Source organism: Nelumbo lutea, chromosome 2 (genome assembly GCF_056320005.1).
Source record: "Nelumbo lutea isolate HS-2025 chromosome 2, American lotus-T2T, whole genome shotgun sequence".
Taxonomy (NCBI): Eukaryota; Viridiplantae; Streptophyta; class Magnoliopsida; order Proteales; family Nelumbonaceae; genus Nelumbo; species Nelumbo lutea.
Genome location: NC_142685.1, coordinates 5,357,409 through 5,383,193, shown reverse-complemented (window position 1 = coordinate 5,383,193; position 25,785 = coordinate 5,357,409). Strand labels below are relative to the sequence as shown.

General features: G+C 37.5%; 2 protein-coding genes across 2 annotated transcripts; one reads left to right on the top strand and one right to left on the bottom strand.

The window, feature by feature from the left end:
• Positions 1-252: 252 nt before the first annotated feature.
• Positions 253-11,493, bottom strand: LOC148868242 (Ribosomal protein S24e family protein). The gene is made up of 6 exons (XM_088969723.1): positions 11,012-11,493; positions 10,580-10,715; positions 9,861-9,945; positions 9,714-9,761; positions 698-798; positions 253-609 (listed from the first exon to the last, which is right to left on the bottom strand). Exons 1-6 carry the CDS (start codon positions 11,184-11,186, stop codon positions 477-479), a joined length of 678 nt encoding a protein of 225 aa, XP_088825849.1. The 5' UTR covers positions 11,187-11,493; the 3' UTR covers positions 253-476.
• A 10,935-nt stretch (positions 11,494-22,428) lies between these two features.
• On the top strand, positions 22,429-23,764 carry LOC148868241 (uncharacterized). The gene is made up of 3 exons (XM_088973106.1): positions 22,429-22,909; positions 23,005-23,184; positions 23,342-23,764. Exons 1-3 carry the CDS (start codon positions 22,487-22,489, stop codon positions 23,528-23,530), a joined length of 792 nt encoding a protein of 263 aa, XP_088829232.1. The 5' UTR covers positions 22,429-22,486; the 3' UTR covers positions 23,531-23,764.
• The last annotated feature ends 2,021 nt before the right edge of the window (positions 23,765-25,785 follow it).

Here is a 25,785-nt window from a genome sequence, read left to right as displayed (position 1 = left end):
GATGAGCATAAGCAATTAGCTCATGGCACAGTATTGCGAGAGTTTTTATCATTATTTTTCAAAGAAAACACGAAAGTGAAAACAAAGAGTTAATTAGATGGTTTTTAATAGCATTAGTTGCTTCTATAGGTTCACTAGACCTGCAACAAGTGGCAGGACCTATTTTCTTCAGCCTTTGCACGACCATTGATGCTGCAAGTGAAAGGCTGAGAGCAATACCATGACATCTTTCAAACACCATGACATCAAATCTGCCAATATAGTTGCCTAGATATATTGAAAACAGATATGAACAAATTGTCGTTTGTCAATAAGATAGGATAATGCCAATCAGAAATCATAATCTCAGTATACTACAATACTTGAAAAACTTTAAAGTCACATGCTTGGGGATAAAAAAAAATCAAAATTCCAGTATCCGGGGTTGCATGTTGGTGAACGATGTCTGCCAATAACCCAGGAAAACGGAAGTCTGCTTACTGAAGAACTCGCATTAAAATTTGATTATTGAGACAGAAGCTTCTGTTCTTCACAAGGACAGCATTCATTGCCTCAATTTGTGAAGGAAATTCCACAAGTGCCAATCTTACCGGATCTGGGAAAGCGGGCCTGCAGAATTTTTTTAAAACATTCACCCTATCAGATACTAGTAACAATTTGGCAATGTAGAATCTTGATGCATATTCGTTAATCTAACCTCACAAATGTCTGGATGCTGGAAGAATTGTAAACACAACCAGAGAGGACACGCTCAATGTCTTCTGGGAGTGCATTGCGAGGAACTCCTTGCATTAATACCTGTATCAACCAAATAGTAAACACCTCTAATTATGGAATATTGGGTGGCACTCCACAAATGCAACCAAATACCATAATTTCCCATTGCTAAAGAGAATTTTCATATGTGATTACTAGTTATTACATTTTGCAAATTTGTTTCTCCTATCCATTACCAGTAATAAAAATACCAGATACAATTTTAAAATATAAATCTCAGAAAGAATACGTAGAAAGGAATAGCATGCTTCCCAATGTCATTATTACAACAGTAACATGTTTGACACGCCTAGAGCTCAGTTTTTGACCAAAGGGTCACGACCATCAATCATCAGAAATATTTGTAACTCCCTCACATGTTCACTTATGGGGTCAGGCATACTTCACTTCATACTCTTATTTTCTTCAACGGATAGATATGATGGGTTAGATGGACCACTACCTGATTTTAGATTAGGGCTACTACCTAGTGTTGGTCCCATTCATCCGGGGTCTTGGGAGGAATGGACTGGATATGGAGACCTAATCATTAGAATTATATGGCACAAGATGGCCACTCTCGAATTTACCATATTCTCATGCTTGTAAGCCAGAGATTTGCACCAAACAATTGCCCCAACCCCAATCTGATCTTAGACTCAAAGCCCAAAAATAAGTATAGACATTTTTTACAACCCTCAACAAGAAAACTCTGTACTGAAAAAGTTGAAAACCATTTTACTGCGAATCAGGAGATAACATAATTTATGGTGCTTCACTGAGAAGCAGATATGTCTACACTCCAACCCCCTTTCCCCCTCTTTCTTATCCAATCATTACCTTGATCAGATGCAGAAGTACTAATTGCTCCCTCCTTTACAAAGGGCCTTGATTTTGTTTGGACCATGATTATATTCTCTTATGTGAATGCATATGAATAATCTCTCCTTGGACCTGATATTTTCAAGTTTTTTCTCCTTGAGATTCTGTTAGGCCTGTCAATAGGACAGATCAACCCAACATATGATCTGACCAACCTTGTTAATGTGAGATGTATTGACTTTGTCAATTTTAGTTGACCAGATAATAATTGAATTTGTTACCAGGTCTACTTTGATCCAGCCTGATAAGAATCTGAATCAACTAGACAAAGACAGACATATGTGAAATGTTGTGAGACCCAAAAGGCCAACTTGGTCACCTGTTTACCAGATCAATTTGATTCTGACAACACTGGATTTGTATGACAAAGATAACCCTCCCTCATTCTTTGATAAATAGGATTAGGGACCAGATTTCAAAATCTTTTTATGACTTTAAATTAAAGTGAATATAATCATATGGGCTGTTCTGAGACATCTAATAAAATTGAAATATGTTGAACAGGTTAGTTATACACTTTTATAGCAGAATTCTAGCTGTATGGATTGTTCAAAAACACATTTAAATATGTTATCCTGAAAACTGTGGATCTGATGCAGTACTTTTGGTTTTGGTTCTAGACACTGGACCCTGGATGATGTAACAGATCCATAGTGCTCAAGACACCTTATTCAAAGATCAGTTAACCAACCAGTATGGGGACATTACTCAATTTTAAATGAGACTTTATCTACTAAAAGAATACCAGGCCTATTACCCATACTAATGTGTAAATATAGGTTTATCAAATTGGTCTAGTTACAATGGGGTCTCATCAGACCAGACCCAGTAAGTTCAATTGGTAAATGAATGGATTATGCTAGGAGTGCAATTTGGACCAGGTTAGCCCAAACCCAACCCAAAAACGTAGGGTCAGTTGAAGATCAGGTTAGAGTTAGGATGAAAAATAATGAACCTGACATACCTTTGGGGTGGGTCATTGATAGAGGCTTTGGGCAACCTGAAACCGACATGTCTTCATATTTGCATGTATATATGCATGCATGCACATATGCATGTATATGTATATGCATCAATAATTTTAAAGTTTAAATCAGTGCTTAAAAGTGCAAGGTGCAAAAAGCTTTATGCACCCAAGGCAAAAGGCGCATGCCTTTTCAAAGCAAGGCATAAATTAAAAAACAAAAATAAATCAAAAAAATATTAAAAATAGTATTATTTAAAATGCAAGGTTTAACTTTAAATTAATTATTTTAAAAATCCTATTAGCTCAAATTCAAATACATAAGCTAACATATAAAACATATTCAAAGTGAAAATGCAAAATAAAATCAAACATACATATATATACAAAGTGCCTTATCATTAAGGCCCAAGAACTATGGTTATCATGTTTGAGGAAAAATTTGCCTTTAAACCTAAATTTTTTGCCTTTAAACTTAAATTTTTTATATGCAATATCCATACATACCTACATAAATGCATGCATACATACAGACATACATAAAGATTTGCAGCAAAAACAAAATACATACATATATACATTCATGGGTGACAAGGTGCTCATGGAAGATCATTTCGCTTAATTGCCAAGCTAATGTTGTACATACCACTATGAAATGCTTTTATATTCTTAAATTTTTTAAAATATAATAAATAAAATAGACATTCTTCTTCTTCCACCTTTTCTTTTCTTCATTTCCTAGGACAAAAATAGGCGCTCAACCCCTATTTTTCCTGAATTTCCTTTTCTTTCTTCTTTTTATTCTCATAAATATGTTGATTTTCTATATTTGAATACGAAGTTTATGTTTTTATGAAAATTATAGATAATTACTAATGCATGATGGTTGCTAGTTGATATGGAACGTAGGAACTACCCTAGGATTCATTTTTTTATTTAAAGAGCAGGACAGATATACGCAGCCTTACCCCTGCACATACAGAGGCTGTTCCCAAGGTTTGAACCCTGATCACCCAGGTCACAATGGAGCAATCCAACCATTATCCCTCCACATACACAGAGGATTCATTTTTTATTTAAAAAAAAATCATCTCACAGGCATCACGCTCACCTAAGCTCACATTGGTGCCTTGAAAATTATGATTATTATGTATAATTAAAGTATGAAACTTCTATGACTCACTGATTTTTGTTGGGAAATGGGGTTTATATTCTTTTTGTTTTTCCTGTATATTCTTTCATATGCACAAATCTTTTAGCATTGCTAAATACAAGGCTACTTCAGTTTTTTTTTCTTTTTTTGGAAAAGAAAAGGAAATTTCATTTAGGCTTTTAAGGCAACCATAAGGTTGCAAAATGAACACAAAATACTATAATGCCTAATTAAATTGAAGAAACTCATATTGGTAACTGGATATGTAACGCACAGAAAATCTGAAAAATATAAAATAAAAATAAAAACACTAGTTAGTAGGTAACTGTTAAAACAATTAGTTCTTTATGTATTATGAGTCACAGGGGTACTGTGGTCTTTTTACCTTTTTTGTGTTGCCCTATTATATAAGAAAAAGCTGGCGCCGCCAGCACAACTTTTGCCTCCCCATTTTTTGATTCTCTCTTCTTTTCTCTTCTCTCTCTTCCTGTCTCTGCTTCTTCCCTTCTGTTCTTCTTTCTCTACCCAGAAAACATGGTATCAGAGCGGGTTCTGTGGGCCTGAAGACAGATTGAACCCTGTTTCTCTTCCTCCTCTGCTGTTTTTCTAGATCGATCAAAGGAAAATCAGACAAAACTGATCTGAGAGTTGTTTTTACCTTTTTTTTTATTTTCTTCTTGGCGGTGTGCCAAGACAGAGCTGTTTGCTCGTGGTGACAAATGCTGTGAAGATTTTGGGTGGTGTTTTACACCTGTAAGGATCGTGTGATCCTTCCTGTACCCATATGGGCGATGTTTACTGGTCAAGAATGATTGGTGGTGACTGCAACAACAGAGGTAAGTCCAGTTTGGTGGTTATGGTCATTGTGTGACCTTTCTTGAATGAATAATTGTGACTGAAGGACCTTCTCCTTTGTACTGTGACGTTTTTTTTGGGGGGATAACCTAGCACTGTGGTTGCACTCTTTTCTGGTGTTGGATTGTTGTCAGATGTGTGCATTTTTTTCTGGTAAAGTTTGTCTCAGTGCTGTCCGATACCAGAACCTACTTTTGTGTGTTTGAGACATCTGGTCTGTAGTTGGAAGTGCTTTTCAGTTGTCCTTTTTTTCCATGAGCTCTGAAGATACAGCCACCTCGGTATGTCTTCCAGCTATAGTGAACTAGGTGGGAATATTGACATGACCTTCCACATGGCTGCTGTTCCATTAGATGGCCTCAATTATTTGGAGTGGCCAAGAGGGATTAAGCTTTACATTACAGCAAGGGGAAAACTTGGGTACACCAATGGAAAAATTAAAGAACCAAGGTCTGGGAGTGCTGAACACGACAACTGGATCCAAGAGAATAGTATGGTAATTCGTGGTTACTTGTATCAATGCTCCCACAAGTAAGGAGAAATTTTATGTGGGTTGAGACTGCTGCTGAAATTTTGGAACAAGCAAAAACAACCTATTCAGAATAGAGGCACTATGTGAAAATATATCAACTGCAAGCTGCATATATCAACTGCAAGCTGCATCTACTACATGTAAGCAAGGGGAAAGAAGTCTTTCCATATATTACTCAAACCTGACTTCAGTTTTGAAGGAGCTGGATCACTACCAGAATGTGAATTGGAAATGTGAAGATGATGCCAAAGCCTATAAGACTCTAGTCTCCCAACAGAGGGTGTTTGCCTTTCTACTGGGACTGAACCCTATGTATGAATCTATTAGGGTTCAAGAAGTTTATGATTTAGTGCAGTTAGAAGTAAGTAGAAGAAATGTGATGAATATTTCTGAGGGAGGGGGGCCAGTTGCCTTGATAGCTAGGGATGACACTAATGTGAATGGCGGCAACCTTTTTAAGAAGGGTGATTCCAAAAAAGGGGTGGAAGATAAGGACAAATTGTGGTATACTCACTGTCAGCGACCTAGGCACACTAGAGAGACCTGTTGGAGTCTTCATGGGAAGCCGAAGTGGGCTCTGGAGTTGAGCAAAAAATCAACTGATCAAAATAAGAAGCCAATACAGCAAAGCCAAAAGAAGTACAATTCAGCAAATGTGGCAACTTAAGAGACTTCATCCCCCACTGTCCCTCATGATCGCCCTACTGGTTTTGATCCGAAGGAAGAGATTATCAATTCCTTCTGTGATCATTTGGAATTGTATGGTAGGACACTTCGTCATATGGACTCAGGTCTTACACCATCTACCTCTTTTGCATCTACATCAGGTAACTCTGCTACTGCCTTCCATGTGTCATCCCACTCATCTGAGTCCCCTTGGATCATTGACTCTGGAGCCTCAAATCACATGACAGGTAAGTCCAATTTGTTTCAGGCATATAATCTCCTCTCTGGGAGAGACAAGGTGAGACTAGATGATGGGTCCCTCTCTTCCATTCCTAGTCAAGGAACCATCTCTCTGCCTTTTGGCCCCATTCTCTCTAATGTGTTACATGTTCCTAAGTTACTTATCAATTTACTTTCTATTAGCAGTATTACTCATTCCTTAAATTGCTCAGTAACCTTTTTCCTTTCTTATTGTGTCTTTCAGGATTTGACCTCCGAGAGGATGATTGGTAGAGGTAATATGGTGGATGGTCTCTACATGTTGGAGAATAAATCTGGTCTTATTTCTTCAGAGTCTATGAGTCATTCTAGTAAATGAGTTGTATTTCTTCAGAGTCTCTACATCTCTCTGCCTTTTTCCTTTCTTATTTCTTCAGGATGATTGGTAGCCGTCTTAGTCATTTGTCTTTTGACTCTTTGAAGATTGTGTTTCCAGAGTTATTTAGGTCTTTGTCAGTAAATGAGTTGCAGTGTCAAACGTGTCAGTTGAGTAAACATTGTAGAAACTCTTTTCCAGTGAGAAGTAAAAGATCTAATTTTCCTTTTCATATCATCTACTCTAATGTTTGGGGCCCTGTTACACTACCTTCTGAGACGAGATATAAATATTTTATCACATTGATTGATGACTATTCTCAATACACTTGGGTTTATCCAATGCGATACAGGGATGAGGTACCACAGATTGTGCACAATTTTTAGCGCATGGTACTTACCCAGTTTCAGACTGAGATCCACATCTTTCAGTCTGACAATGCAAAAGAATATTTCCATAGTGACCTTACATGGTTTTCTACCTCATGCAGTTCTCTTCATCACAACTCTTGTGCTAAAACACCTCAACAAAATGGTGTTGTTGAACGAAAGAATCGGCATCTTCTTGAAGTTGCTCGTGGGTTGTTATTGCACATGAATGTTCCTAAATGTTTTTGGATGGAAGCCGTTACATCTGCTGCATATATTGGTGTTAGGCTACAAGGCTCCACATCAGTTGTTGTTTCCCAAGGAACCTTAGTTCTCCATTCCTATGTATGTTTTTGGTTGTCGATGCTTTGTCCATAATTTATCTCCTACTCGTGGTAAACTTGACCCCTGTGCTATCCCATGTGTCTTCTTGGATTATCCTTCCTCTCAGAAGGGCTATCAGTGCTTTGATCCGGTTTCTCATAAGTATTATGTTTCCATGAATGTCTCCTTTTTTGAGAATGTTCTTTTTTTTCTTGTTTCTCCTCAGGGGAGAGTAGGGTGGAGGAGAAACGTGCTCAAGCACAAGTTCAGCTCCCTCCTCTTCTTGACCCTCCTCCATTTCATGCCTTCTTCCATCGTCATAAGGGTCAGCAAAGTTCAACAAATGCAGAACAACCTGAAGCTATGCCACCAATACCATCAGACTCTCCACAGGCAAATCTTCCTCACCTAGGTATTCTTGTTCCTATTGATATGTCTAATCCTATTGATGTTGATGATTCTGCTATTAATAATTTGGATGTTCCTATTGCTAAGAGAAAGGGTGTTAGATCTTGTACTACTAAGCATCCTATCTCCCATTTTGTTTCCTATGATCATGTTTCACCCTCCTTTCGTGTTTTTCTTACCTCCATTGGCAGTGTTTCTATCCTTAGGAATGTGGCAAAAGCCTTATCTATACCTGAATGGACAGATGCAATGAAGGAAGAAATTGATGCCTTACATAAAAATGGCACTTGGGAGTTGATTGATCTTCCTAGAGGAAAAGAACCAGTGGGGTGTAAGTGGGTGTTCACAGTTAAACATAGGGTTGATGGTAAAGTGGAAAGGTACAAGGTGAGATTGGTAGCAAAAGGGTTTACTCAAATGTACGGTGTGGATTATGCAGAGACTTTTGCGCTTATTGCTAAGATGAATTCCATTAGAGTCCTCCTATCTTTAGTGGCTAATTTTGACTGGGATCTTCTTCAACTAGACATTAAAAATGCTTTCTTGAATGATGATTTAGAAGAAGTGTACATGATTCAGCCCCCAGGCTTTTGTGCAAAAGGTAGTGAGCATAAGGTATGCAGGTTGAAAAAATCTTTGTACGGGTTAAAGCAATCACTACGGGCCTAGATTAGCAAGTTTCACTTAGTTGTTCAACAGATGGAATTTAAACAATGTCAGTCAAACCACACATTGTTTGTGAAGAAAGGTGAAGGAAAAATTGCAGCCCTAATTGTGTATGTTGATGACATAGTAATCACCGGTGACTGGACAACAGAAATACAGAAATTGAAAGAGTTATTGGCCACACAATTTGATGTGAAAGATCTAGGTCCCTTGCGCTATTTCCTTGGAATTGAAGTTGCTCGCTCCAAAAGGGGGATATTCATCTCTCAAAGGAAATATGTTCTTGATCTATTGGAGGACACTGGGAAGTTAGGGGTGAAGCTGATTGATTCACCTATTGATCAAAATCACAGGTTGGATGACAGTCAGGGAGAACCTATAAAAGATGTAAAGCAATTCCAAAGACTTGTTGGCAGGCTTTTATATTTGTCTATGACCAGACCCGACATTGCTTATGCTATGAGTGTTCTTAGTCAATTTATGCATAATCCCAAGTTTACACATCTTGAGGCTGCTGAGAGGATTCTTAGAGACTAAAAAAGTTCCCAGGTGTTGGTTTGTTGTTCCAGAAACGTGTGCATTTAAAAGTTGAAGTGTACACAGATGCTGACTGGGCAGGGGAAGTAGATGACAGGAAGTCTAGAAGTGGATATTGCACTTTTGTAGGAGGAAACTTAGTCACATGGCGAAGCAAAAAACAAAATGTGGTAGCTAAATCCAGTGCGGAAGCGGAGAATAGAGCTATGTTCCATGGAGTTGCTAAGGTTATGTGGATAAAAAACCTGTTAGGTGAACTAGGATTTACAGTTGATAATCCCATGTCACTCTATTGTGACAATAAGGCTGCTATCAACATTGCAGCCAACACTGTTTTCCATGATAGAACTAAACATATTGAGGTTAACAAGCATTTCATCAGGGAGAAAATCATAAGTGAAGAAGTGTGTACTCCTTATGTTAACCTTGAAGAACAACTTGCAGATATCTTCACAAAGAGCCTTCATCGTCTGCGGCACAATAACTTGTGTGTCAAGTTGGGCATAATTGACATCTATGTCCCAAGTTGAAGGGGAGTGTTAAAACAATTAGTTCTTTATGTATTATGGGCCGTAGGGGTACTGTGGTCTTTTCACCCTTTTTTGTGTTGCCCTATTATATAAGAAAAAGCTGGCGCCACCAGCACAACTTTTGCCTCTCCATTTTTTGTTTCTCTCTTCTTCTTTTCTCTTCTCTCTTCTCTCTTCCTGTCTCTGCTTCTTCCCTTCTGTTCTTCTTTCTCTACCCAGAAAACATTACCAAATAAATGTCTTTGCAATCCCATAGTGTCAACTTTTCCATATAGAAATATAGGTATTTCTAGATAAGTCTATTGTAACTATATATTGTCTAGCTATTGGCTCTGATAGTTTACAACATTAAGTTCTCAGAAGAGCAACTCAAGTGCTTATTGATTAAAAAAAAAAAAAAGCAACTCAAGTGCTCCAAAGATCTGTAATGTTTCAATTGTCAAACTTTAAACTCTATATGGTTGATCATCTACTTACAACTTTTCCATCGTATGATTTTGCAACATCCCATTGACTACGATCTGCCTGATATCCAAGAGATTAGGTAATTAGCCCATATGTATCTTCTGAAAAATAACAGGACAACATTATTAATCAAGTATTTCAAAGCTAAAAGTGGCATACCCTCTCCAACTTGTACAAGCGGCCATTTCTATTCATCAACCTAATAGCAGAATCAAAAGCAATGCGAGAAGGGAATTGCAATATCCTGCACGCAACAATAAAAAAAATTGGATGGGTTTTCACTTCTCAGTATCTCCAAGATGTGCTATCAATTTACCCATAATAGAAATTAAAAGAATTAATGCTGAATTGAAGGCAGAATGGAATGACATCATTTCACTTTGATTTTCGTATCATCACCAGAAATGTTAACTAAAAACTGATTCCTTGAGTTCCTAAAATAAGCACATTTTCATTTTATATATTATCAATATTCCATGTTATTATATATTAGAATAAGCCATTGGTACTCCAGTTGAAATAATGACCTTAGGCCTTAAATTTGTTATGAAAACTAAATCGAAATGAATTACATGTTCTGAAACATTTCATGAAGGCACACGGGAAATTTTACAAACTTGTAGGACAGCATATTGTTCATGAAAAAAAGAGAAGTTTCTTTTGACCAATTAATCATTGTATTATTTAATCGAGAAAGATTCTGGAAATGGAAACCGTTCATTTTCATTCCTAAGCTGCAAGAAACACTATCAATATTACAATAATGATATTTATTTTTATTATATTATCAAAAAACTCAATTATATATTACAAAAAAAAATTAATAAAAAATCCCGAATGGAAAAATAAAAAGAGATGACAGCGTGCAAGAACAATACATGCCAACTGGAGTAAAAGCACGGTTGTATTCGACTTTCACATCCTGCGGAGTCAAATTACACCCTTCCAGGAAATTGATAATATCAGTCTTCAATGTGTTTCTTCCAAAACCAATCAGCCTTCCATAGGCCAAACCTGAATCCAAGAACAAATCGGAAAACAAATGTATTTCATCAGTCTAAGCCAATTGAAACTAGCAACAAAAACTATGGTGCGCATAACTAAGCAGATGATGGGTGAACGGCTGGGCAAGAATGAACATATCCCATAAGTCAAACACTTCAATACTAAAACCATGATTTCAAACAACTATCGTCGAGTTACAAACTCATTAGGTTTTCTAATGCTAACAAACAAGTGTTGTCGAGGAATCAAAACTACATCAAACCTTAAACCCTAAACCCTAACCCTGGGTCTTGGGCTCATATTACCTGTGCTAGGTGGCCGAAGAAAGGGGTCGAGAGACGAATCTTTCTGCTCTGCATCAGTCGCGAAATGCCTCGTTGCTTCTCTCTGAAACAGCGGAAGAAAGATTTGGTTCGATCTAGTACTGCGCAGTAAGCCGTTCAATCTGCCCAGGTTTCCAATAAGATTCAATTTCGACATTCTGTGAGTAATGACAACGAATGAAAGAAATTTTCAACAATGGGAGATGCACGGAATTCCAACTTCCAGGTGACAAAAATACTCCGCCGGGCTTCGCTTAGTGTAATGGAAGATGCAGAACTGGACTGTTATGTTGGGGCCGGCGCCCAAACTGACCCTAGAACTAGAAACCATGCATCAGGCTTTCAGCCTTAAGCCCATGGTACGTTGCACACCCAAGAAAAAATGTCCATTGGACTCGACCATGGAATCAAAGCTGGCCCATGGGCTGATAGACTCTATACATGGCCTCACTAAAATGGAGTTCGGATTAGCTGAACGCTTTGGCTGTGTATTTCATGGCCTATCAACAGTGTTCATGGGCCGACAAGGACTGGGTTTAAGGGGATATCCTGGGCCTGGCCCGTTCCATCAAGCCTGAAATGTAAGGTGGGATGGGCTTCCAGCCTACGATCTGAATATACATGTTATGTATATTTAGATTTTAGACTTGGCAAAAAGTCAATCCAACCCGAAAAGTATGGATTTGTCCGATGCAAATTTTTTATTTCACTGTATAGCTATAAACATTTAAAAGATCAACAATTCACATTTTATATATCAATGCTCGCCTGTGAATTGGCATCAATTCCAAACTGACATCTACCTCGACAGTACTTTAAGCCTATAAATTCTGATCATGGGCTGATCGGTCATTACCAAGTACAAACCTGACATTTTGGGTCGGGTCAGATTGGGTCGCAGGTCACCAATGGGCCACCTCCTACCATTTTTTTTTTTAAACTGGCGTTGAGCCAAACAATTGAGTTGTTCGAACCAGATGGTTAAACCTAGATTTTTGGTAAATAAACTGTTCATTTGGTCAAATACCAGCTGCGCCAGGTGATTGAACCATTGACATGTCTGACCCACAAGTCAACCCTATGAATATTTAGGGTTAGAGTGAATTTGATCCAAAAAAGAAAAAAAAAATAGTTCACTAATTTTCTTACGTCCAAGCATAAAATTGATGCTTACAAGTAGGAAATCAAGAAAGATAAATAAAGGAATTAAGTCATTAACTATATTTCCGCCTGCAAAAGACGAAGCCTATGTAGACCGATGAAGAGAGAAGAGAGATCTGCAAGATTAAAACTAGCTTTAGGCTATGTTTGGTTTGACTGAAAATAAGATAGTAACAGAAAGTTGAGGGAATTTTCTTAAGAATTTGTACCCCGTTTCTCGGTATTTTCTGTTAAACCACATATAGCCTAATAATGAATGCCTCTAACCATCAAATAAATGGACCCATTCCCAGAAAATGGCTAGCATCCAAGACTTGTCCTCCATTAAAAGCTAACTGAATTCAATCTTGTAGTGAAGGTTCAAAGTATTGATACGACACAATCCACATTAGGTGTATCATATCGTATTGGCAAGGTTCTATAGGGTGAGTAAAAAAAATCGAAAAATCAAATCTAGTGAAATAGTTGATCGAAACCGAATTGAAAAATCGGTTAATTGAACTGGTCGGTTTGGTTTTGGTTCAATATTCTTAAAAAATCGATAATTTTGATTCAGCTTCGATTAACCATTTAAAATCGAATAAAAAAGCTTGGCAATCTCTCAATCTCTTCAAAACCTTTCAGCCTTTCTCTGTTTGTCTCTTCAAAACCTAAACCTAATACCCTTTCACCCTCTCTCTATTTGTCTCTTCGAAACCTAAGCCTAATACCCCTTTAGCCTTTCTCTCTTTCTCACTCTCTCAGTCTCTCTTCGAGTCTTCGTATGCCCCCAAGTGGCCAATTCGGCAACCAGTGTCGCAATTCCCCTTGCTTTCCTCTAGTGCCAGTCGTCCTTTGACTAATGGCCTCTCTGGCTCTCCCCCAGTGTCTCTGTCTCTGTCTCTCTCTTGTCTGTGAGTGAGTGAGTCTATGTTAGACATGTTCATGGGCCGGCCCGGGCAGGGCTCGGGCCGGGCTTTCACTTGTCACTAATGAAAATATACTAGGCCCGAGCCCAAGCCCGAGCCCGGCCCGACCAACGGGCCTATAACTTGGGCCCGAGCTCGACCCTGGTAAAAAGCCCGAAACCCAAGCCTGAGCCCTAAGCCCGACCTAATTGAAAAACAAAAAAAAAACAATTTTCCCTATTCAAATTAGAATTAAAAATTCAGATAGTATTTTTTTTCTATTTAAATGAACAATGGGCCTACAATATGGTATTTTTCCCTTTCTTTTATATTTTAAAACACAATTTTACATTCTTAAATCAATTTTTTTTTTCAAATGGACATAATCACATAACTAATTTTAAGTTTAATATTAGGTCAGGTCGGGCCGGGCTCGGGCTGGGCTATTTTGACAAAACCCGAGCCCGGCTCGAATTTATTGTGGACTGGGCTTTTTGGCCCGAATTTAAGCCGGTGGGCCTATAAGCATGTTCAAGCCCGTCCGGGTGTCGGGCCGGGCCAGGTCGGCTCGTCGGGCCACCCGGCCCATGAACAGGTCTAGTCTGTGTCTCTATCTCTCTCTTCTCTTCTATCATCTCCACCGTGCGGCCCGCAGCAACATCGGTCGCCGCCTCGCCAGCAAGTAAGCACCAATGCCATGTCTTTGTCTCTTTCTCTCTCTCTCTCTCTCTCTCTCATCTTTCCTCTCTGCAACTCTGCCAGACGCCACCTCTCAAGCTCTCATGCCTGACAACCAACAGCAACCACCAGCACCAACTAGTCCGACACCGACAAATTGCCACCTCTTTTAGGTAATTTTTTTATTTTAAGTGCATAAAAATTTTGAAAAACCAAACCATGGTTAACCGATGGACCAGCTAACCAATTGCATCAGTTCGGTTTCAGTTCGAATATCTAAAAAACCATTCACGTTAGTTGAATTTTAAAAAACACCCCACGGTTCGATTAACCAAAGAGTGAGCCCCCTAGATACACCTATTTAAAGATGTTTTTAGAAACACATTTATTTTATTTATTAAATAAAATATTAATAATATTTATTTTATTTAATATTATTAAATAAATCTTATTTATTTTATTTATTTATAAAAATAAAATTTTGGAAAAAGATAACAAAATTAAAAAGCGCATTGTTTAAAGCACAAATACACCTCTACGGCTCTACCTATGTATTCAGACTTTGAACCTTGTTTGTAGTTAATCAATTGATTTTATGCCATCATGGGTGGTACGTAGGACAGGAGTGTTTCTTTCTATTGGTAATAAAAGAAATCTCTCTCTCTCTCTTTCAGTAGGTTCTCTGCACCTCAAAATTGAACAAAACTATTATCCCAAATTCCCAATCAACTGGCCTTGTTTCATATCAAAAAAGAAAGTATATACTGTCCCAAACCAATAGTATAATTAAGGTCTGATAAGTTTTAATTTACATCAAATGTACAGAAACAGAATGTATCTTTTCCTTTCCCTTTAGCTTGGTTGATTCAGGCTATCTATTGGACTTGGATACAGACCCTATAAAGTAAAAATGAGTTCAATTCCCTGTGTCAATGTCAGCTTTATACCCCACCTACCCTGTATTGGGCTTTTCTCCAAATGATATTAACCACCCAAAGTTCCAATAACTGATGATTTATTTATTTATTTAATATTTCCTTCCAAGCAAACCCAAATTAATCTTACTTGAGGCCGATTGATCATACAAAAACAACTTTTTTATGGGAAAAGGAATTGTTTCCCAACCCAACCCATTTTAAATTTGAAGTAAGCTAGGGATTGAGAGTGTCAGTGACCAACCCAAACACGAAAAATAACAAGTCTTTTTGGTCGGCTAAGTCAAGAATTGTGCGCCCTAGTCTTTATAGGAAATTAGCCCACTGCGCTGCTGTGCTGTACAACTTCATCATCTGTATCAAACATTCCATCAGGCTACCTTTTTATTAATTTTCAGTCACCATTAACGACTTTTTGCAGCTGCAGTAGCTTTTCCAATCACCTCCCAATTCATGAACAAATAAACAATATTTTTCTTCTGTTTCGTTTCTTGATTTCTTCTCTCCATCCAATCAGGTCAATTTTAATTTCAAAGTGGAATTCTTTGATGTTTTATGCTGTATTTGAGAAACCATGTATACAGATATATTGCGTGTCAAGTATGCCTTAATATTTTTTTTTTTTTGAAGGGTTAGGCGTGCTAGCAAGAGGGTCTACAATTTTCTCCAACAAATCTCATTTTGATTCAACACTTGATTTTCAAGGTTGCAGCAATATATAGCCATCGCCTGCTTTAAGTTTCCAACAGAAACATGAAGAAGATGGCTTCTCATTATCATCATTCTCTGTCAATACTTTTTCAACCTCCCACCATATACCGAGAGAGATTATCCACAACTCGACAACCTTTTTAATGGAAATGACCACTAGATTGGAACGATATCAACATACATTGCATGCTTGTACAGGAGTCAGAACTCTATCACCCAGTTAGATCCATGGAGAGCAATTTCAACCCAAACCCCAAATGGGTTTCATTTTCAACCTCCTTGGGACTAGAAAAATCATAATCTTCTAATTGAAAGAATGAGAAAGAATTCTAGCTTGTTGCTGTGGGAGTTGAAAATAATTAAGCAGATCTGCATAGGAGATTCTTGAGTAGGTCAACTTAGTTTTCTGATTACTGTAAAACTCATGAGCACGGAAAACAAATCAGTTAAGAACTGAAACATCTCGACAAGCATGGAAAAAGGAAGTGAAAGCGATTCTGGTGATGGTAACAACGATGAAATGATAGTTGCCTAAACCATGAAATAGGATTAGTATGTATACCCACAAAAAAGATTATGGAGATAAGATTCTAGGAGTGTAATACAAGCTTCATGTTGTTAAGAGAAGTGGTAGAACAGTGCAGCTTTGATGGTGAGGTGATGTCCAGTCCACACCATCTAGAAAATCATCACTAGCTAGCTTACCTTGATGAACCCAAATTTGAGTTCTCTTGTGAATCAGAAAGGACCACGTAGCAGCTAAGTAGTAGAAATGTAGAATGAGTGAATGACCTATCATGTCAGCAGAAATTGAACTACCACTACTGAACTGAACTGAACAAAGACTCACTCTTTCTGCTACATGCGTAGGTATTTCATCAGACTTTAGTTTGCCCCATGTGAACTACCAAGAGGGGTAGGTTGAGTACTTGAGTTGGAGCGATCTGTGAAACAACTTTTCTCTTTCCCATCACTCGGTGGAGGTGTAATCCAAAGCCACTTGATTGAAAAAAACAAAAAAAAAAACTACTACTCTTTTACAACTATGGAGAAAAGTAGACAATAGCAAAGTCACTGAACACACAGAGCTCTGGGTGCCCACATCACCTTGAGCTCTTATCCTTCTCAACAATTTCTTGTTTCAAACCAGAAAAGTCGACCTGATGATAGGACTAGGGATACATAAAATTAACTACAATTGTAGTCTTAATTAGAATCAAATTAATATGGTTCTCAAGTATCAACATATATCTGGATATCGGAAAATGTAAATAATATATTGGGTCCCTAGAGAACAGTGTTTTCAAAACTGGACGGGACCGGATGGTTGAACTGGATAAACCATGAACCGGTTACCTGATTGATTCTGTTTCACCCCAAAACCGTTTTTTGACCAAAAATCATTAATTTAGTTAGTAAACCACTAACCCAGATGGTCGAACCGGACTCAGATAATGATTTTTGGCCGTTTCTTTTTTTTTTACCTTTTTATCAGAACAGGTTATCCATTTGGACCAGATGGTCAGACCATTCGACCTGGAAACCAGACCCCAAAACAAATCCATGTTCAGTCCAGTTTTAAAAACCTTGCTAGAGAATATAACAAAGTTGCTCACATTTAGCTAAAAAGGCTCTTTCAAATCCCTAGAATTTTATGACTGTTTGGGTGTTCCACAGCCCTCTATACAGCTATTATGTTCAGCGAATTCGATCTCAATTGAATCAACTCAATCGAGTTCTGAGTCAACTCATTGAATCTTAAAACCATGTGACCATGTATAACTAACATAACTCCTACCCTCCAATGACCAACCAAATAATGAAGAACATTCAAGTTTTTCTAAGTCTAATATTATTTTCCACTTATAGAAACCCATTAGAAGATGTTCAACATTTTTTTATTTGGCAAAATCTAAAACTCAGGACCTAATAATATCCAACCCACTTAGCCACTCTAGTGGTGAGACTATTTATCTTGTTGACTCCATTGATAAACCAACGAGTCTACATTGAAAATTACATCCAGTCGCAATCAATTTCATTATCTTTGTAAGGCAATAAATCGGCCTTTTCATCTTGAAAATAACAGACGTCTCGATCCATTTTCCCCACTTTCTTGTATATGTTCCACACAAGAAATGAAAACATCATTGCCTACTAACTCATGTAGGTCTGCATTATTATTGTTTAATAGTTTTCTTTTCTTTCTTTTTTTCCTGTACACTAGAAGGGTATTTTTTTTTAATTTCTGATAAAAAAAAAAACAACTGTAGGCTTCCCTTTTGAAGGGTGGATGCCCAGAAGAAAGAAGAATCTAGTTTAAGAGGTTTCTACCTTATAATTGTGGTTTACCTAACTCAGAAAGTTATGTCATAACAAAGGTCAAATTTCATAGCGTTTGCAACTCAAGTGCTATCTCATGAACTCCACAAAACTGAAAACCCTTACAGTGACAATTCACACTAGTTATGAATCCTGACATGGGCCGGTGATGAGCCCCATTGCATGAGAGCTAGTACTGACATTTGATTTGATACGGTCTTAGCCATAAGTGGCCTGTTTTCTAATCAGATATGGAGGAGCGTGGATTCATGTACGTTCATGCCAATGGTCCAATACAGAGGTCCTGCAGCTTTCCGGGCATGGGCATTTAGTGGGTTCAGATTGGACTGACTATTCCAAAGCTGATCATTAGGGCAGTAATGGATCAGGTTAAATTTTGTTGATCGGATTGAAAATGGCAACCCAGTGACCCACCCAAATTGGGATATGCAATTCGGATCAGTTGGGTCGGCTGTATCCGTTTGGAGAAGGTGAAATATGTTTTCTGTTTTCAACTGGGAGATAGAAAGAAGGGATGGAATAAATGAATGATTGTATGTTGTTGAACCCATAAGTAAGTGTGTCAATGGTATTTGAAAATCTGATTTGAAGATTGAATGGTTAATTGAGTTCAAATTCGAATGTGGCCTATTTTGATTTGATAAATATCTGAATTCAACTGATTATTTAATTCATATATATATATATATATATAATATTTTATATAATAATTAAGTTATATAAATAATTTATATACTTCATATAAATACAATATATATATATATTAATTACCTTAAATAATTAATTGGTCAAATTCAAATCAAATCGAATATTCGAATATTTAGTCGAATTCAAATTCAAATATTAGTTTTCAATATCCATCGGATATCAAATCATATTCAGATATCGCATTTTCTAATTGGATTCGAATTAAGATATTGCCTGATCTAATTCAAACTATCCATTTACACCCCTACCCAAAAGGCTAGAACTACGTACCAGCTGAAGAATTAATGCCACCCTGTGGATTTCTGTATAAGAAGAAAGTTGTATTGAATCCATTGCCAAAGCAATGGTGTCAATTGGACCAGATTTGGTTGGTCCAATTGGATTTAGTCCAATGCTAGTCCATTACAAAATGGATCAGGTCCAATCCAATCCAATGAATATTTTGGATTGGTCCAATTCAATGTCTAGACCATCCAATCTGCTTAAATTTGTTTTAATTTAGATTAATTCTAACCCAAACCCGGTCCATTGACACCTATATTCTTATCTTCTATCAATGGATTAAATATTAGTTCAATCCAACCTAATCCAATATAAAATGACTATGGATAGATCAAGTCCAATCCAATCTAATAAATACTCTAGATCATCAAGTCTAGATTGGTCCAATTCAATATGTCTTGTTGGTCTGTCCAATTCGTCTAAATTGGTCCATGAGACAGGGTCCCTCTCTGCCACCAATAATAATTGTTGGATTGTTTACTGGGTTGCATGTGATGTCTAATGCCAAGTTGGGTTAATTTGTACTCCACACAAACACAAGTTGGTGAATGGTGAGTGAGTGCACAGTGTAGAGTTACGTCAGTATAGGTAGCAAAAGTGGGCATGAACCCAACTAGGTGAGAGCTTCATTCCAAATGGCTCGAAATTGAGCCTAATCAGGAGTACTCAGGAGTTAAAAACTCCTACTGAATAGCCAATAGGTCAATACCGATGTTTTTTATTCTCTGTGATAATCATTCGGTGTTTGAGTTGCTCTCAAAAATCAAAATCCGTTCCATCTCTCCATCTGAACTGATATAGAAGATTCTCTCTTTCTTCTCTCTAGCTAACTTTAGTTAATCTTTTATTAGGTACTTTAGAAACATTTCAGAGAAAAGTAGCTAGCCATCATCATGAAAGACATGAACCGAACTTCTGTTATTAAGAAATCAAAAAAGTTGGGGGACTAATGGAACAGACCTTCTACACCCGGGGCTCTAGACGCTACACCATTGCTATATATCATTAAAAATCAGAATCATTTTGACAAATTAGACTAGAGTTGGAGTCACTTTGACAAGGAATAAAAGGTAAATCATTGGGCTGAATTAGTCTGAAAATCTCACCTTTCTTTTTCTCTCTTCTTCTTCTCTTCTTCGATGGATGGATTCTTTATGTTTGCCTCAAACCCCGTAAAATAATGATCTCAAACCTAAAATAAATTTATTGGAACTATATGCACTTCACATGATGTGTATTAAATAATGCAAAAGTGATGTGTTCGGTTTAAATGTATGATTAATAAAAAGATTAACTTGGTCCCCTGTTGAAACCCAAATGTATAGACTCTCTTCACCTCACAGACTGACAGACACCGGTACAGTTTGGAGTAGGGGTCTACTCCTTATCCCTTTTCCGTCAAAATGCAAGTTGGGTAAGAATAGGAATCAATGTCTTTAAGGCAATAGAGTTTATACGTTGGACCACAGTGAAGAAAAGTGCATCCCCTTCGCTGTCCATCTGTTTGACCGAATGTCTATGTGAAGTTCGCAAATACTTCCTTCATCCCCAACGACATAAATTTAATTTCATAAAGGTCCTCTCGTCTTTCAATGTTACAAGGTCATCATCATCACGTATGTCCCTCTGTCTCCTCCGATTACCCCCCAGCATATCCCAAGTAAACTCTGTTGCGTGCACTGAGCATTGTATATGTCAGGCAGGAAACAGGATTTAATCAATGCAAAGTGTCTGTTCGAACAACCATCGTAACCTTTGCATTGGAAATATCTTCTCATACCGATCTCGGCAGACGGAGGCAGTGGGTTTGAGACCGTGACAGGGTTTTGGGTTGCTATAGGCCTCTAGCAACTACACATCCTCTTCAGTCCCTGCCAAGTCAACATAATCTCAAACCCTAAGTCGGTGGGAGATGATTTATGCTTATCAGACAAGGTTCATAATATGACAATGTGTTGTGTATCCCCTTTCTGTCTTACCAAACCCTGAAATGATAACTTGAAAAATTAAATAAAAACTACATATAATATTATAGATCATCATAGTGGATCATTCTATCCATTTTAAATCGTAGGCCACCTTTCTTTCTTGTATCTTGAGATAAGTTCAGTGGTGTAAATCCAGCCGGCATGGCACGGCCCACGAGCGGCCAGTTTTTTTTGGTGGGTCGTGTCGTTATGGCTCGTTGGTCATGCTGTATAAGGTCGCGTTTGCTATCTTTAGGATACTTTAGAGGTTTGACCTGGGCCAGGTGGTCCATGAGTCAAGTCTTGGGCTAGGCTGAGTTAAGTTATGAGAGGTTTTTTAATTTTAAAATAAATTAATAAAATAGACAAAAAAAAGTTAAAAAATCTTAAAGTTTTATTTTATATAAATTATGATGTAACATTGTTTATATATGAAATAATAAAATGAAATTAAAAAATTACAATACAGTTGAAATAAAATAATATAATAAATTTAAAAATAAATAAATATATTATATTATTTATAATTATTATTATATATACATATACATAATTATAATTATATTATTATATAATATAATATATATGGGTCAGGCCACATGCTATATCGGCCCATGGGCTTGAAAACTCAAGTCTAGCATGGCCCATACCTTTGTTCTATGCCTGGCATGGCCCACATATTGTCATGCCAAACCCGACCCAAATTGTGTTGAGTCGTGAGTGGTATGGCCTGATTTACAGCTCTAGTTAAGTTAGTCAACCGGGTAATTTACCAACTTTCCACATTCTTGTATCATTATAATGAGTTCTACGAAAGTGAATTTTTCCGAGATTATCACTCAGATGATCAATACTCTCATGAAGGGTGGATAAATTACCTACATAACTGCCAAAACATGTAAATCCTCGCTAGTGAAGGCATGTAAAAATTCTGGCACCAAAGTTATTAAGGCAACTTTTGCCCGAATAAATGTGTTTTTCGGGTACCCTATTACTTAAGATTTAATAAATAAATAAAAATTATATTATTAAAATTTAAAACACTGTTTTCGGTTTGACAGAAATCAAGAAAAAAACATCAAGTTGAATGAAAGAAATTATCTAAATAATTTACAATTTAACAGAAAGAAAACATGACTTTTGATAGAACAAAGTGACAGGATAAGACTCAAGTATCCAACCCCAAATAGTTGGGATTAAGACTGAATTGAGGTGAGTAGTGGAGGATCCTGATCATTAAATTTACCAAACAACGGAATATGGTTTGATTGTGACCCAAGGTAAAAAATCACCGATCCCTGCTGAACTTAATAATCCAATCTTCTTTGTAAAAAAAATGGATGTTTCATGCTAAATCATCTAGTTTCCAGTTTCCACCAAGAAACTAGATTCTATTTTGGGGAAGCACGGATTAATGCCAAAGCCCAAAAAAAGGTCTAGGTTGGAAGACATTTTTATATGGAAAAATTAGATCTGGGTTTGGTAATGGTACTGTATGGCGAGGCGAGGGGTGAGGAGGGCCTTAGCATTTAGGGTCCACGGACATGATTGTCATTTTTCAGAAAGTTACGCACATTTTATCCAACACAGTGACACTCGGGGGTGGGCCTGGTTCTGACAGCGAGTCAGCGCTTCCTCTAAGAGGACGTCAGCATCCACCTCATTGTCCAGCTCAACCCGTCTCTTTGATCGTGCATAAAAAGGCAGAAGGGTCGAGCGAGTGGCGAGTGCTTTCGATTCAACTCGCCAATCCATTCAATTACGACCCCCCCCCCCCCGAGCGCCATGTATGACTGTGGAGATCTGTTCGCCCTCAGTTGCAATTCCTCCATTTTCAACGGCTATCCGCCGGAATTCGCAGCGACACTTTTTCCGGCACTGGTGCCTCCTCCTGCAACACTCGCTCCAGCCAGACTCATAAACAACGAGTTTGACTCAGTCCGTGAGGCTTTAGCTGCAGTGAGCAGTAGCAGCAGCAGCAGCAGCAGCTGCTGCTATGGGAGTGGGACAGCGAGTGCGGGAACGAGTTATTACGTTCAACAACCCAACCTCGTAGAAAGGAGCATGAGCAGCAGTCATTCACTTCAAAATAACGGGTTTCATCACCACCAACCCATATTCTCGACGGTGGATGAATCTTGTCCAGAGGCTCTGGACTTGGAGACCAGCGCCATGAGAAAGATGTATAGCTCCGGCGACTTGCAACAGGTGCCTTTTTCACCACTTAGAGCTTACACTCTGTTTTTCCACCTTCATTATTTGAGCCCATAATTAGTTAATTGGGAGTTGTTCTGTAACTGCAGGCAATTTTGACGATGCAACAGAGACAGAGTCATCATTCCGAGAGCCCATTGTCGCATGAGAACTGTTGTAGTGGCGAAGGATCAAACAAGGCTGTTCGGTACAGTGCGGAAGAGCGAAAAGACAGAATAGAGAGATATAGAAGCAAGAGAAACCAGAGGAATTTCAATAAGAAGATAAAGGTGGATGCTCTGTCCTGTATTCTGTATTCTGTATTCATACTGCTCTGACTTTTCTCTGTGTTATTTAATTGGGCAATTATTTTTTAATTTGGTGATTATTTTTGAAAAAAGGTGAAGAAAAAATTAACAGGTGTGTCTCTGTGTGGTTTTATTGCAGTATGCATGCAGGAAGACATTAGCAGACAGTAGACCACGCATCAGAGGGCGGTTTGCAAGGAACGAAGAGGTAGGAGAGAGTTCCCAAACTCATTGCTGGAGTCAAATCATGGGGGACGTTGAAGATGAAGATGAAGATGATGTTTGGACCAATTTCCTTGATTCATTCTCCACAAATTTGATGCCTTAACTAAGCACACGAACCGGCTGCAAATACCAAATTCCAACTTTAGATTGCATTTTTTTTGTTGCTTATAATAATAATAATCATTGCTATTATAATAATGTTGGAATGTATGCGTTAAGCCTTTAACATTGGATGTAAATATGCTTATGTTTGGTTGTCAAAATGACAATCCAATTCCATTTCATGCCAATCAATAATTGAATATAGTAATTAAGGCTGTGTTTGGTTGCAGTTCAATTTTATTTGCATTAGTACCAATGTTTTTGAATCGTTGTTGATCCCAATGGTCGGACCGTTCGGATCAGAAATCGTTCAAGGGACCGGTTCTGTTTTTACGCTAAACCCACCATTTGGTCAAAAACTATTGAATTAGTCAACAAACCGTTGACTGATAAACCATTTGACCCGAAGAACCGGTTTGCTGCTTAGATCTCAGACCGAGAAATCTCATATTTGTCTGTTTCGCGCAAGAAGGTGAGAGAGAGTGAGATTTGAAACTGAGAACGCCGCCGTTGTTGCTGCTGTAGTTCGCCATCGCCATTGTTGCTGCAAGCCTGCAAGTCCTCCTCCTCCTCTTCTTCTTCTTCTTCTTCTTCTTCTTCTTCTAAGCTCTTTCAGTTCAGCCCACAGCTTTCAAGTTTCAAGTTTCAACCCTTATTTCCTATATATATTATGCATTAATGCATCTTACCCTAATCTTCCAATCTATTGGGTAAGATGCTCAAATCGTTCGAACCGTTTGACCATCTCCGGTCGAACCGCTGACCTAAAAACCGGTGGCTAGAATGATTCAGCTTCCAAGTCAATTTTTAAAACCTTGATTAGTACAAATGCACGAGAGTGCAAATGAAAAAGATGTAAATTTTAATTTAATTTTGTTATGGGTTTTACTTTATTCTGCTGCAGGTTTTATTTTACTTTATTTGAATTACAATTAAACAAAATAAGATAAATTTTGAAACAAAAATTAAATATTGCACTCAAATTATTCGCCCAACAACAAAGTTTGTGAGTATCATCCCCATCCAAATTAAAGGCAATTCAGATCTTTTGCCCACAAGAGTCATGCCCACATGACTACTACAGGCTATAGGTGTACATTGGGAACATTTACCCTTGAATTGTAATATGTCTCCACACACTAACTTCACATTATATCTCACTATGTATTGAGAACATCTTCCATAAATGATAACATAGAGGAGATACTTTTAATGTGCGGCTGATACATATAATGAGATTAATGTGAAGAACGCTCTCAAAGGAGAAAATTAAGACTCTAACATACAAACATGGGAGATGTTCTCAATATAAACTGTAATGACGAATGAATAAGTCTGGATTGGATTCTTGTGGGCAGAAGATCCCAACTCATTCATGACCATATTCTTTTATGGTTTTAAATAAAGTCGTCCACTAGCGTGTAAAACAATTGTTTCATCCCGAACGCGATATAAAATTATAAACTATACAAAGCTTGATGTACCAAAACAAATTAAAGCAACCTCTGAAACGTCTCCCTGACTTAGGCTTTAAGAGCAAGAACAATTAATAAAACTCCCCTCTTCTCTTTCTCTCATACAAATACAGTGATAGTGGACGTTCAGGCTATTGAATGATATGATTCTTTTTTGAAGGTTTATAATAATCGAGATAAATGAGTCCTACGAAATAGAATCTGACTTTATTGGGTAAAGACTACTACTACTCTTGATGCAAAGGACCGTCCTCAAGACAAGGCTAGTGGTGAGGAAGATGGCAGTGTTCATTCCTGTCGGCATTACTTACATGGCTAGCCATCCCACCAACTTGATTATATGGATCTAAATAATGTGTTTGTCTGTTGGGAAGAGCGTCTCAGCAGGGATTTAAATGAATCGGTATATTTGAATTTGATCCGATATTGTTCGTGTCGGGTCTAATCTAATCTGAAGATCCGATCAATGTTGATAGGATTCGATTTGAATTTGAATCTTATCGGTAAGTCAGATCTTCAGATCTGATTCAATTCAATCTATTTTTTTAATTAATAAATTATTAAAAAAATAAAATATACTAATTTAAATAAAATAAAAAACAAAAAATACAAGTACTTTTTAATTATTTTCATCATATATATACATATTTTTATAAAAAATAAATAATATAATAATATATTTATAAATAAATAACTAGCATATATATTTATAAGTATATAATATATATTGGATCAAATCTTCTAAGATTAGATAGGGATGACCCAAATTCGACCAAATAGG